Source organism: Anolis sagrei, chromosome 1, assembly GCF_037176765.1.
Source record: "Anolis sagrei isolate rAnoSag1 chromosome 1, rAnoSag1.mat, whole genome shotgun sequence".
Classification (NCBI taxonomy): domain Eukaryota; kingdom Metazoa; phylum Chordata; class Lepidosauria; order Squamata; family Dactyloidae; genus Anolis; species Anolis sagrei.
This window is the reverse complement of record NC_090021.1, coordinates 200,879,725-200,893,202: the sequence shown is the minus strand read 5'-3', so window position 1 is coordinate 200,893,202 and position 13,478 is coordinate 200,879,725. Positions and strand designations below refer to the sequence as shown.

The 13,478-nt window shown below is 37.7% G+C and overlaps 1 protein-coding gene across 20 annotated transcripts in view; it reads right to left on the bottom strand.

The window, feature by feature from the left end:
* Positions 1-13,478, bottom strand: part of BAZ2B (bromodomain adjacent to zinc finger domain 2B) — a 248,607-nt gene that overhangs the window by 25,545 nt on the left and 209,584 nt on the right. For all 20 annotated transcript variants that reach the window (XM_060777651.2, XM_060777489.2, XM_060777576.2 and 17 more), the window contains 5 exons: positions 12,867-12,932; positions 6,561-6,701; positions 4,220-4,474; positions 2,201-2,415; positions 1,712-1,786 (listed from right to left, as the gene is read on the bottom strand). In XM_060777651.2, coding sequence (XP_060633634.2) covers positions 1,712-1,786; positions 2,201-2,415; positions 4,220-4,474; positions 6,561-6,701; positions 12,867-12,932 — 752 coding nt within the window. The remainder of the gene's footprint in view (positions 1-1,711; positions 1,787-2,200; positions 2,416-4,219; positions 4,475-6,560; positions 6,702-12,866; positions 12,933-13,478) is intronic.

Sequence of the window (13,478 nt, the reverse complement as noted above, 5' to 3'; positions counted from 1 at the left end):
ACACAATGGGGAGATAAAGTAGAAGCTGGGAATGGAAGAAACAAAAAAAAGGTTTTAGAAGAAAATAAGGAGCCCTGCTTATTCAAGGTTTGCAGACTTTTTGAAAACAAGAGCTATAGGAAGGGGAAGGGATTATAAACCCTCCACCTCAAAAATCTAGTACTTACATCTGCTGAAATATCAGGAAAAAGGTTGCCCTTGAGTCAGAGGTAGAAAACAGAGCAGCATCAAATCCTTTGCTTTTGGATAGGATGATGGTGCTGAGATAGCATGACTCTATATGTGGAGCTTGTTTCCAAAAGATATGAAATCCATTTGAACAAATTTTACACGAATAAAAAAATACTTTTTGTGTGTGTCAGGAGTGACTGTAGAAACTGCAAATCACTTCTGATGTGGGAGAATTGGCTGTCTGCAAGGACGTTGCCCTGATGTTTTACCATCCTGTGGGAGGCTTCTCTCATGTCCCTGCATGATAAGCTGGAGTTCACAGACAGGAGTTCACCCCGCTTCCTGGATTCGAACCACCAACCTTTTGATCAGCAGTCCTGCCGGCACCAGGGTTTGAACCATTGCGCCACCGGGGGCTTCTAAAAAAAAGTACTAAGAGCATGCATGCTTTTGCCATAAAATGGAATTTTCCAAACTCTGTACCAAAGTGATTTGGTACATTTTGATAGTTTTGGTCTACATCAAATTCTACTTCTACCCAACAATGTACTGCCACCTACAACTCATTTTTTCAATTGATTTTTTTTTATTTGGTACCTTTTGGAAACACACTCCACATATGGAAGCTATTGACCCCACAGTTAACAACCATACACCCTGGATGAACTGGGAGCCAGTTAGTGCTAACAGAAATTCAATGTTAATGTATATTTCTCCTTGTCATTTCTTTTGCCTCTTTTTATTCATTCTATCTCCTTTTTTTTTTTTCAGAGATGCGTTAAAGGTAGTGATGTGAGAGAGAAAGGATTAGAAACAGAAGCATCGGAAAGCCAAGGACTTGGTAAGGACTCCTTGCTGTAACTAGATAGGAAAGACAAATGACTGAAGAGAAGGAAATGAAGCCTGGCTATAGATACCACATTGCTGCACATCCCTGCTGTGATTCACATTTATTTCAACTTAAAATTCAGTAGTAGATGGAGCTATCAGACTTGCTGTATGGAATTTTGTTTTGTACAATGGAAAAACGGGACAGGAAATCACCATCCTTAAAAACTTGACAGTTTCTACTATGGTAGCCAACAGGTGAGATTACCTCAGCAGTTGAATTGTTCCCGAGAGATACCGGAGGAAACAGCAAAATCTGAGGCATTTTTAATCAGTGGTGTGCAAGTTTTTAAAGGTGATTAGAAAATTACCGTCTTGCCCTGTAAATCCTCTTTTCAGAACAAAGGTAAAAAAGGTATGATAGCTCCAATCAACGTTTACTTCTGCTAATGCCCAATAACAATTTGACAGCTCCAGAAATCTTCAAATGAGAAAGACTTATTTCCTTCAAACAATACAAAGGGATTTTCTCCCCATTTTCAATGCTCCTAATCCACTAAAGTTCATGTGTCTTTAACGGACTGTGAAAGATAAGCTAGGGCTGTTTTTTTAAATCCTTTTCTTTTAACACAATTTCTGCCTTTGGAATTAGTCTGCATGACAAATTAAATAAATGCAAAATACTGCAATATTTAAGAGAAGTCTCACTTACTTCCGAAGTTTGCCTTCAACCATCCACTTATCTCTCCTTAAATTTGACATATAATCTATGTTCTTATCTATTTCGCTGTCAAGATGGGGAGGAAAAAAAACACTTAATTATTTAAGCAATTAATTGAATAGCATTTCCCATGAATGTTTTTAAATCTGAATCTGGAACAGTGCTTCTCTATGCACATAAACTGCTACATGTTGTAACTATTATGAGTTATGAATAAATGACATACTTAGCTAATTAAAAGTATCACGCTAGTAGACAAGCAAGACCACCTCCCACAATTTCGTTAGGAAAAACCCTTTGAAAAAATTATAGTTTATAGATGACAACCAGCCAGCTGCTACTGAGCATTCAGAGGGCTGATCTGTTAAGTGCCCTTTAGGAAAATTATTGCTGACATTATTATTTATGCTCTTATTATCATCCTCATCAGGAACAGACGTAAAGATGTGCAGCATGCACACAGACTTAATGAGGTCTTACCTTATAACACTTTTGCTGCATGCTAACTCATTAACCAGGAAGGCGAGCACTGAGGCCTTTTGAGCTGGCGTGTGTGCCTGAAATGCTTTGGTTTTCAAGCTTTCTGTAAGCTCCGTTTGCCCACAGTGGCCTTCCATGAAAATCTGCAGGATTTCAGACACATTGTCCCTGTTGATGCCAACATTCAGCAGATGATCCCCAAGAATAGTTTTGGCCTGCAGGAAAGAAACTTTGCCCATGATTAGCTGTACTCAAACTGGGTCTGAAAACTAGGAAAATTGGGTAGTTTCCAACAGACCTCACAACCTCTGAGGATGCCTAACATAGATGCAGGTGAAATGTCAGGAGAGAATGCTTCTAGGACATGGCCATATAGTCCGAAAAACCTTCAACAACCCAGTGATTCTGACCATGAAAGTCTTCGACAAAATATTGTACTCAAACTACTGTAGGAAGTATAGCTTAGATTTAACACATATTTGACACCTACTCAGTCAACTTTAAATTTACATTTTATTGTTGTTCATGATTGATCATAAACCAATGCAGCCAAGACAATTAAACTGGAATTATAGTACTTTAGGGTTGCAGTGTCAAAGGATTCACAGTTTCACTGGCCAATATAATTTTGTAAGAGTTCATATAAAGTCCAAAATGGTACAGCCTTGAAGCTGCTTTATCTTTAGGTTCACTATTTTGAGTCTCTTTTAGATCAAACAGCAGTACTGGCTATCTCCAAGTTAAAGACATCTGACTTAAATCCAACTCCTAGTTACAAATGGAGGTGAGACAACAGGAAGTGAGAGGAAGTCTACCCCAGAAAGGGAAATTCACTCTTGTAAGAGTTATCATCGATTAAGTTATCATTAACTGATATATGAAAGAAATATAACAACTACTACTACTACTACTACTGCTACTACTTTATTTATACCCTGCCATCCTCTCCCAGAAAGGACCCAGGGTGGCTTATAGAACCACATACAATTTAAGAGGGTAGAGAATATACAAAATTTGAGACAATGATTATCTAAAGAGAGTCTATGAGAGAAAATAAAACAATAAAAGATACAATAAATGATATTTATATATAATTACTGGAAGATGAGCCGACTTAAGACCATCTCAGGGAAATATGGGGACTAGACTTGGGAAGAACTTTGACTATTCAGGAATGGAAAAGAATATTGAGTATGCACACTTTAAAAATATGTCTATAAGAATTAAAGAAAATTCCTATAAAATAATGTGGAGATGGCATTTTAACACCAGTTAAATTAAATCAGATAGATGAGAAATACTAAAATCAATGCTGGAGAGGATATTAATAAAGAACTAGGCTTATATATCCATAGGTGGTGGTCTTATAAATTTATACAAAGATTCTGGGAAACAGTAATTAAGGAAATAAGAGCAATAATAAAAATAGAGATAAAGAGTAGACCAGAAGCAGCATTATTATCACTATATAAAAAAGGTGCCTTCATGAGCTTTATCACCAATTGAGTGTTGTGTGATTTCCAGGCTGTATGGCCGTGTTCTAGCAGCATTTTATTCTGGAGACAACGCTGCCAGAACACAGCCATACAGCCACACAACAATCGAGTGATTCCAGCTGTGAAAGCCTTCGACAATACATTTATCACCAGTCCATGTTTCCACAACTACCCAAAATGTTCAGGGACAGAAAGTGAGGTGAAGTCTTCTGAACAGGGGCACAGACAGCAAAACAAACACCACAGGGGTGTTAACCCTTCTCTATGCTATTCAAAACAAAAATAAAATTGGCTGGAGTTACACTTAAAAATATATACTTGTTCTGACTTATATACAAATTTAATTTAAGAACAAACCTATAGAACTTATCTTGCTTGTAACACGAGGACTGCCTGTATGTAAATATAATAGTAATGATAATAATAATAATAATCTGCTATTTCTGAGAACAGAGACACGTTCAGTTTAATATTAACTGATTATTTTGTCTACCACTTAAGAAACTGGAGGAGGGCTCATTACCTTGTATCCTGTCATTAGTCCCGGATCACAAATTGCAGCTGAGAGCAGCCTCACAAGCAAGTCTTGTACTTCTCCCATGCTGTCGCCAATGTTTAAGAGTCCTTCCTGAAGAACACTTAAATTCGGGACATCCAAGTTCACATCAAAGCCAAGGACTTTACCAAAGTTGCGCAGAAACTGTACCACCATGAGACAGTCGGAAAATGTATTTCCAGAAAGAACTAGGCCTGGGATGCGAGGCAGCTCTGGCAAAGGCTGAAAGAAGAAGAAAAAGAAGAAGAAGAGAGAAGAAATGTCACTTAGGAATGAAAAGTAGCTCCAGAACTTTAGGCAACATGTGAGACTCCTTTCTGAGTACAATATTTCACCATATTTCAATCAATATTAACATTCACACCACCACACCAAGGGCAGCTGTTTAAATCATAATAACCGAGTAACTTAGGAAAAGACTTGTATTTTCCCAGCAAATATACGTATTAGCCCTGAGGAAAAACATTCCTCTCTACACACAAGTGGTGTCATGCAAAATAAAATTAGTGAAAACTCCATTCTTTTGCTGAAGCTAAAAAAAGAAGCTCTAAGGCAGTGGTTCTCAACCTGTGGGTCTCCAGATGTTTTGGCCTTCAACTCCCAGAAATCCTAAAAGCTGGTAAACTGGCTGGGATTTTGGGGAGTTGTAGGCTAAAACACCTGGGGACCCACAGGTTGGGAACCACTGCTCCAAGGAGAGCTAAGAATTAGATAAGAGCCCTACTGAATTAGATCAAAGGTTGGTATACAGTCAGCCCTCCACATATGCTGCAGTTAGGGGTACGGGATCCCTGTGAAGAATGAAAAACTTTGAATAATTGAATAACATCTCTCTAAGAACCTCCAGATCCTACAGCACAACTCTGTGGTCAATCTCCACTAGAAGAACCTAGAGATTCATAAAGAGGTGTTATCTCTATGAGTCTCTAGGTGTTTCAGAATGAGTCTCTAGGTGTTTTACAGAAAACATTTGAAACAAATCCACCAATAACAGACAGCTCAGGTCCAGACTAGTGGCTGACCGTAACTCCTTGTACAAACCTGCCCAGGCCCAGAGATCTTCAGGAGAGGCTCTTCTCTCAGTCCCACCTCCATCTCAAGCTTGGTTGGTGAGAACGAGAGAGCAGACCATCCTTCTTGATGTTGCCCCTCGACTCTGGAACTCCCTTCTTCCCAGGGAAGCCAGAATGGCCCCCTCCCTGCTGTACTTCCAGTGGCAGGCTAAAGCCTTTTTTTATTCAGGCAAGCTTTTAAAGAAGAAGGCTTTTAAGATAATGTCAGGTGCTTCTGTGATTTTAATTTAAATTGTTTTTAATACTAATGATGTTTAATACTGTTTGAATATTTGTATATTTCTATATTTTAAACTGTATTATATTGCTTTTAATGTTAGCCACTTTGAGTTTCTTTGTAATGAGAAAAAGCGGGATAAATAATAATAAAATCTGCAGAAGTCAAACCTACAAGTGTAGTTCTGTGTCCTGGATCCAAAAGCAGCCAATGAGATCTGAACAATGACGATACACAGAAAGGATGGGCTGTCAGGAAATAGCTCTGACTGCTCGAGTTGCATGTTTTTATTATTATTTAATGTTATTAGGTAATGCCACATATGCCCATAGTTTGAAAGCAGGAAACAATGAAATGAAGCAAAGCGATCCCCTCTCCCCTCTCATTGACCAGAAAGGTCATTATTAGACTAGCTGATAGAGACAAGGTGAACTATAAAACCATTGTCAGAGTCCCTCCCAGATTATTATGCCAGGTATCTCAAATGCACGTGAATTCTGTTTCTTTGCTCTCTTAAAGCCCGGATAAATTCATTTCCTCTTGATCCAAGCAATGCCAGTGTCAAGTTTTTAGCGGTCCTTGACTATGGAGGCTGTTTCCTTGCCTGGTGGGTAACAGCCCAGGCAGGGCACAAGAGTAACGTCAGCAATTACGGTATACTGAGGCAAAATAGAGGCTGATTGAGAGTGTTCAAACATCTAGCTCAGTGAGACAGAAGGGTAAACAGTCAGCCTTAACTCCAAATATAAAAATTGTCCCCTAACAATTTAAACAAAACCATGTAAGCAAACTAAATAACTTTTGATTTGTCCCATTATTTACTTTAGAGTTACAGACTGAATAATATCGAAGTAATAATGTTATCAAGGAATGTAAAGTACAATAAGAACAATTTTAAAGGAGGCAGCAGTAAGGAAAAAAATTAATTAATTATTGTAACAAAGGCCGACGAAGTTAAAGGAGAGTGGCATGAAAAGAGGCAAGGAAATAAAAAGCAAATTTACATTATTCTGATTACCTTCTGGTCCGCTAAGCACATATCTTCATTAGGCTTCTTTAGCTCTTTAGCCATTTCTAATTCCAATCGTCGCTGTTCCAGTTTACGCTCTTTATTTAATCTCTTTTCATCACGTTTTTCTTGTTTTAACCGCTCTTTCTCCTTAAATAGCACAGAAAGAATAGAAAATTAAACCTCTACTATTCTACTTTTAAAAGGAGCAATTTAAGAATTTGAAAAGCACAGTTGCATAATCATAATAATCACTGCGGCAATTAAACTACTGGGATTAAAACAGAGGTGAGAATAGCGTGGCCCTCCAGATTACTCAAACTGCCATTCCCTGCATTCCTCACCACTGGGAGCAGATCTTCAGCAACTAAGCAAAGTGGGAAATAGTCAAACTAAATGAAGAAGTGAATGTAATTGTGTACAATTATTAATATAATTGTACACAAAAGAAGAGAATTCTTAGCCACCAAATTCACTAAGTAAACAAAGAAATTGAAGCATGTGTGGTATATGGCAAACAATGACATCATGAAACTAAATGCAATATATACACTATTGAAAAGGCAGCAGCAGATGATGATAATAAAGTACATTTAGAGTACATACATGGACTAACGCCCATAATACGAAGGAAAATTATGAAGAAAATAATCCTACAGGTAAGGCAATGTGGAATCCAGGTCCTTCCGCTCCTCAAATATAGCACTGCTTCCATTTGCCTTATAGGCCTTTTAGGCCCCTTCTACACTGTCATATAATCCAGATTATCAAAACAGATAATCCACATTATCTACTTTGAGCTGGATTATATGAGTATACACTGCCATATAATCCAGGTCAAAGCAGATAATCTAGATTTTATATGGCAGTGTAGAAAGAGCCCAGGAAAATAGTAGACAAGTTATCCGGTGCTAAATTTTGAGTATGGTTTAGCTATGGATTATATCTTCAAGGCAGGAAATGGATTCGGTAAGGTTTGAAGTAATAATTATTGTTCTCCTTTGCTATTTAAGTGGTTCTCCCCACTACTGACAAAACATTTAGGACTGAGAAACTGAGAAATTGAAATATATTGAATTAGGTAGGCTTGCAATTCAGTACTTGAAAGAAATTAAGCTCTAGTGGAACGAGAAAGCACTTGTGCTCCAAGGAGTGCTTTTTCCTTCCAATATAAGAAAGAAAAATATGTCTGTTACACACCACACAGGGGCACAGTATGGATATGTTCGATTTTTTTTCCTTTTTATAAATCTGCTGGGTGCCTTAGATTTTTATTCTTGGCTTCATTAAAAAGTAGAATCTATTCCTGCGGCAAAGGTTGTACTCAAATTTAAAAGGCATAAATAAATTTTAAGATACAAGTGGATAGTCTAGGTTGCAAGCAGAATGAGAGATCAATAAAACAATGGTCTAAACAAAGCAGATTTTTAAAAAGACAATACAGTTGCAGAGCTTGGCAAATGATGAAAATATGAATTTGTTGCAGAAATATGCCTTGTGAGTTAGCTGTAGAAATGTGTATGCATGCCGGTGTGCCCCTTTATATCCCCAGAACAATCCTTGGAGATAATTTAGATAATGCTTATCTCCTCATTGTAACTCTTGATGCTCAATAGGGGAAGATGCCTCTACACCAGTGGTTCTCAACCTGTGGGTCCCCAGATGTTTTGGCCTTCAACTCCCAGAAATCCTAACAGCTGGTAAACTGACCAGGATTTCTGGGAGTGTAGGCCAAAACATCTGGGGACCCACAGGTTGAGAACCACTGCTCTACATTGTACAAGTAATGAAGTTTGGCACCACTTTGACAACCATGCCTCAAAGCTATGGATTCATAAAGTTGGTTTTAACACATAGTAGACTAAATACTTTTTTTAATCCTGAGTACAGCAGACCCATTGTACTCAGTAGAGTTATCTACATGTGATTCACTATTCAACAATTATTTGGATGGGTCTATTCTAAATGGGCCTTGCCAACAGGATGCCAAGCACAGTCTGAATTGGATGCTGAGACTGCAACTGAACTTCTGGAAAGCAGTATTCAATCATGGGAATTGTTGTTATAAAGGACTTTAGCCTTCTTTCCCTAACAGTGCTGGTTCCTCACCAAACTGCAACTCCCAATATTCCAGAGAACTGAGACATGTTAATTAAAGTGATATCAAACTGCATTAATTTTATAGTGTATCTATACCCAAGGAAGCACAGTGGTCCTTGTGTTCTATGAGTTGTTATGCAATGGGAAAGGTGAGATACACAATGTTCCCTATTTTTAAAAATTCACATGGGTATTTATGTACCAGAAGAACCTTTTCTCCCTCCACTGATCATATTTGGCAGAGCAGAATTATGCCAGTTAGGTTTCAAAGTAACATCGTATATTATTATTATTAAAACACCAAAGCACACAGTCTCCTCTCTAATAACATGGAATTTGTTTTGTCTGTACGGCTCAGAGGAGGAATTTTGTACATTGGGAACATTGGGAACAATGTGGTCTTCAAAAAAAGCACTACAGAACTCGGAGCTTGGAAAATTTACTTTTGAGACTACTAATGGTTTCTGCATGTAGTCTTTCAAAGAAAAACTTCTCCAAACTTTGCATGAGATGATATTATTATTATTATTATTATTATTATTATTATTCCCACTTTTCTCCCACGGGTGGGACTCAAGGGGGTTTAAAACTGCATCATTTGGTCATTGTAGACTCCTATATTACAGTTTAACTGCATTGAACTGTATTATATGAGTCTCTACATTGACCATATAATGCACTTTCAAACTGCATTATATGGCTGTGTAGATGGGGCCTACGTTATACTATTCATTCCATGCAGGGCTTGAAACTGAAGCCTTAATCATCTGATGCATTACTTACACCAAATGGATGTTCATAAAACATTCCTAATTCCTGTATTCAATTTTAGTGATTTTAAATGGTCAGGGTGTATACACAGGACACTGATAACTGAAATATGGATTTGTTTGAAGTAAAAGTTTGGCTAGAAATCAGGCATAGCATGTTCAACAGTGAACAAGGTAGTATAAATCTTTGGTGATAGAATATTCACAGCACAAGGATCACTCAGGTGTTGTGAATTTAATTTTGCTTTGAAATTGCTTATTAGACAATTTCCAAAACCTGAGGCTCACTCCCATATTATATATGATTGCCTACAAAATTGCTGACAAAGATGCTTAGTGATGAATGCATGTTTAACAATCTTTTGTTTTTTATTGATCCTCTGAGAGTTATAGAGCGAAAAGAAACCATGGTACAATTACGATACTGCAGTATATGGCTTATATAAGTAAACTGAATATCAATTGGTGTGTGCTGTTATCTGAACTTTTAATGGCTTCAATAGAGAACTCGGGAGAGTCTTGAATAAAGTTTATTCTATGGCAATACAAACTATACTTTAAAGAATATCTCATACATTTTTCAAGACAGGAAAAATATAGCTCCATTTTAAATTTGCAACATATGAAAGTTGAAATAGGCTCCTATATTATGCCTATCTACAAAATGCAATGCCCACTGGAGAATTATTTTACGCTTCTAATAATATTGGAAGTACGAAATGCAAGGTTCACAGTAAAAACAAAGCAACACTATACTACTGTAGGCACCTGGCCAATTTTACCATGATCCTGCCTACCAAAAATATCTAATACATAAAGAAACTAATCCCCCACACATCTATTTATGAAATTAAGGCTACAATCCTTAATGCATGAAGCCTGGCCTAAATTCCTTTGAACATCCAGTGTAGAGGAGTGCATTGTTAAGGAGATAATTTGAGTATGCAACAGATGCTGTTCAACTACCTTTTGTTTCAATTTTAATCTAATTCACCCTAGTTTAAGTGTCAGAATGTAATTTGCATGTCATATGAAAGGCAGTTCCTTGGAATCTAGCATAAATATGTTCTAAGAAGTATAAAGGGAGCTCCCATTGGCATGGCGTGTTAAACCGCTGAGCTGCTGAACTTGCTGACTGAAAGGTCGGCAGTTTAAATCCAAGGAGCGGGGTGATCTCCTCCTGTTAGGCCCAGCTTCTGCCAACCTAGCAGTTTGAAAACATGCAAATTTGAGTAGATCAATAGGTATTGCTCTAGCAGGAAAGTAACGGCCACATGACCTTGGAGGAGTCTACAGACAACGCCGGCTCTTCGGCTTAGAAATGGAGATGATCACCACCTCCCAGAGTTAGACACGACTAATGTCAGGGGAAACCTTTACTTTTACTTGTATAGAGTATATTGTGTTAGATGGATAAAGAGTTTGACCTTCTATAAAGCAGCTTCCTGGGTTTCCATGAGGTGTGATTTTGAATCTTGCATTCTATGCCATTACTGGATTGACTATACAGGAGGAGACAGACAGAACTCCAGTTGCTCTTGTTTTAGCATGCTACAGTTTGTACATTTTGTCTGTCACATCTGATTTTTAAAATGTATCTGAAAAGGGTTCCTCCCCCCATGACTAATCTTAGAGTCATTCTAAATCTCTTTTATCTGTAAATAGCCTGCTTATATGTAATTTTGTTTTATTTAATCATTTGTGTTCGCAAGATAGTCAGTTAAATTAGAGAGCGTTGACTCTGAAAATAACATTAGCATTTAAAAGTGGAGAACTGAATTGCGGAGGATGAAAATTATATTTAAAAATTAGGTTACACTTTGGCCTACTGATGTGTAATCAGGAATGCTGTATATTGTTTTTGTGTGCTCTTAATTTATTCTGCAGTCTATGTTCTGTTGCTATATAGCATACTCACAATTCTACAATTTTGTACTCATTTTATTCAGAAATACTGACTTGATTTTTAAAAACAGAAGGGCCTGATCCTTGGAGATCTTTGCTTCTCCAGATCTCATTACTCTGAATTCAATTAGACAAGGATAAACAGGGTGTGTTTAAGATATACTTACCAGATATATGATTCCAAACAAGAGGGAGCTAATAAAATTGCAGTTTTGGCAAATTTTATCTAAACAGCATTTAACAATTTATGTTCACTCACATTAAGGGCCATACCTAGATTTCTTCCTCCAACCAAAAGAGAACATTGTCTACACAATTGCCTTCTAAAAGGGACCATCCAGGGAAGTCTATTCTGCCTTGGTCAGACCACACCTGGAATCACACTGTGTCCAATTTTGGGCACTGCAACTGAAGGGAGATCTTAACAAGCTGGAATGTGTCCAGAGGAGGGTGACTAAAATGATCAAGGGTCTGGAAAACAAACTCTATGAGGAGTGACTTAAAGAGCTGAGCATGTTTAGCGTGCAGAAGAGAAGGCTGAGAGGAGACAGGATAGTCATATATAAATATGTGAGAGGAAGTTATAGGAAGGAGGGAGCAGGCTTGTTTTCTGCTGCCATGGAGACTAGGATGTGGAGCTTCAAACTACAGGAAAGGAGATTCCACCTGAACATTAGGAAGAACTTCCTACCTGTTAGAGCTCCTCAGCAGTGGAACTCTCTGCCTCAGAGGCTCCTTATTTGAAGTTTTTAAACAGAGGCTGGATGGCCTTCTGTCAGGGTGCTTTGAATGCGATTTTCCTGCTTCTTGGCAGGGGGTTGGTCCATTTCGTCTTATCTAACTCTATGGTTCTATGCTTCTATGATTCTATGAAAATGTTGCCAACGGACTTAAAACAAACTGGTAAAAACTAGGGCAAGAGATGGGAAGTGAAAAGAAATGCACTGGAGATGCAAGTCATCTCTAATTACAGGGGAGAGAATCTTAATAACACACAAGTTGTGCCAGAAAGTGCCCACTGTATTATGAACAAGCTGCATGCTAGCCTATGCAGTTCATTGCCCCCACCTGGCTCCTTCCATCACTGCACGATGGGAAGCAAACCTGAATTTGATTTTTAGTATTTTCTCCCAACCTAGGGTCATGGCTTGTTGCTCTGCTAAGAAAATGATCCTGGTTTGTGCAGGGAGCAGCCAGGTTTCAATGGGAAATAACAAATAAGATTGCAGGACCAAGCAGGTTCGGATCACTAGCACAGAAGCTTTGATTTGCTGGAATCTTGGCTCATCATTCAATTTCAGTAGAGTTAGCAAATATTATATATTCACAATAGATTAAAATAAAATTACATTTGACAAGAAAAACGAGTATGGCCTGACCTAACTGCAAAATGAGGAAGCAAACTGATTTCCCTTTTCCATGTAAACTATTTTCTGGACCCAAATCTCATTTATCGATTCAGAATAAAAATATATATAATTGAGAGTTGTTTGGAAAGAAGGGGGAGAAACATTGCCCCATTTCAGAATGGGCTACTCACTTCTGCTTTTTTGCGTGCCTCCATGGCTTTCATAAGCATCATATGCTGCCTTCTCCTTTCCCGTTCCTATTGAAGCAGATACAGTTAGAACACAACACAACTCCACCAAAGAGTTGCAATTTCTTTGGGTTTTATTTCAAAGCTGAACAGGACATGTTTAGCATTAATAGACAAGTCAGGGGGGATATGCTAAATAAAAGACAAGAATAAGCCAAGTCTGTGCATGTTTTTAGTTCAGGTTTAGAAAGCAAATATAAGTACAACTGAAAGCAAAAAGGTAAAGCGATGAACATGGAGACAGTGTAAAACAGAAGCATACAGATTTACTTATGGTCAATTGTGAGGCTCCTTCAGAAGCTGGCAGAACAAAAAGCATAATGGTTGGCTGGAACAGGTCAGTTACCTTACATCTGCTATAACAGGAAGCTCGCAATTACTCACTGAGTGGCCAATTAAATTATTATTTTATTATTTTTTTACAAAAATAGCAATACAGACCCTTTGAAAAGTAATCAAAAGTGTTTTTTTTAATGAAACCATTTTGATTACATATTGATATATATATATATATATATAATAAATATATATCTGAATTGAAAAGTGAGGATGCAG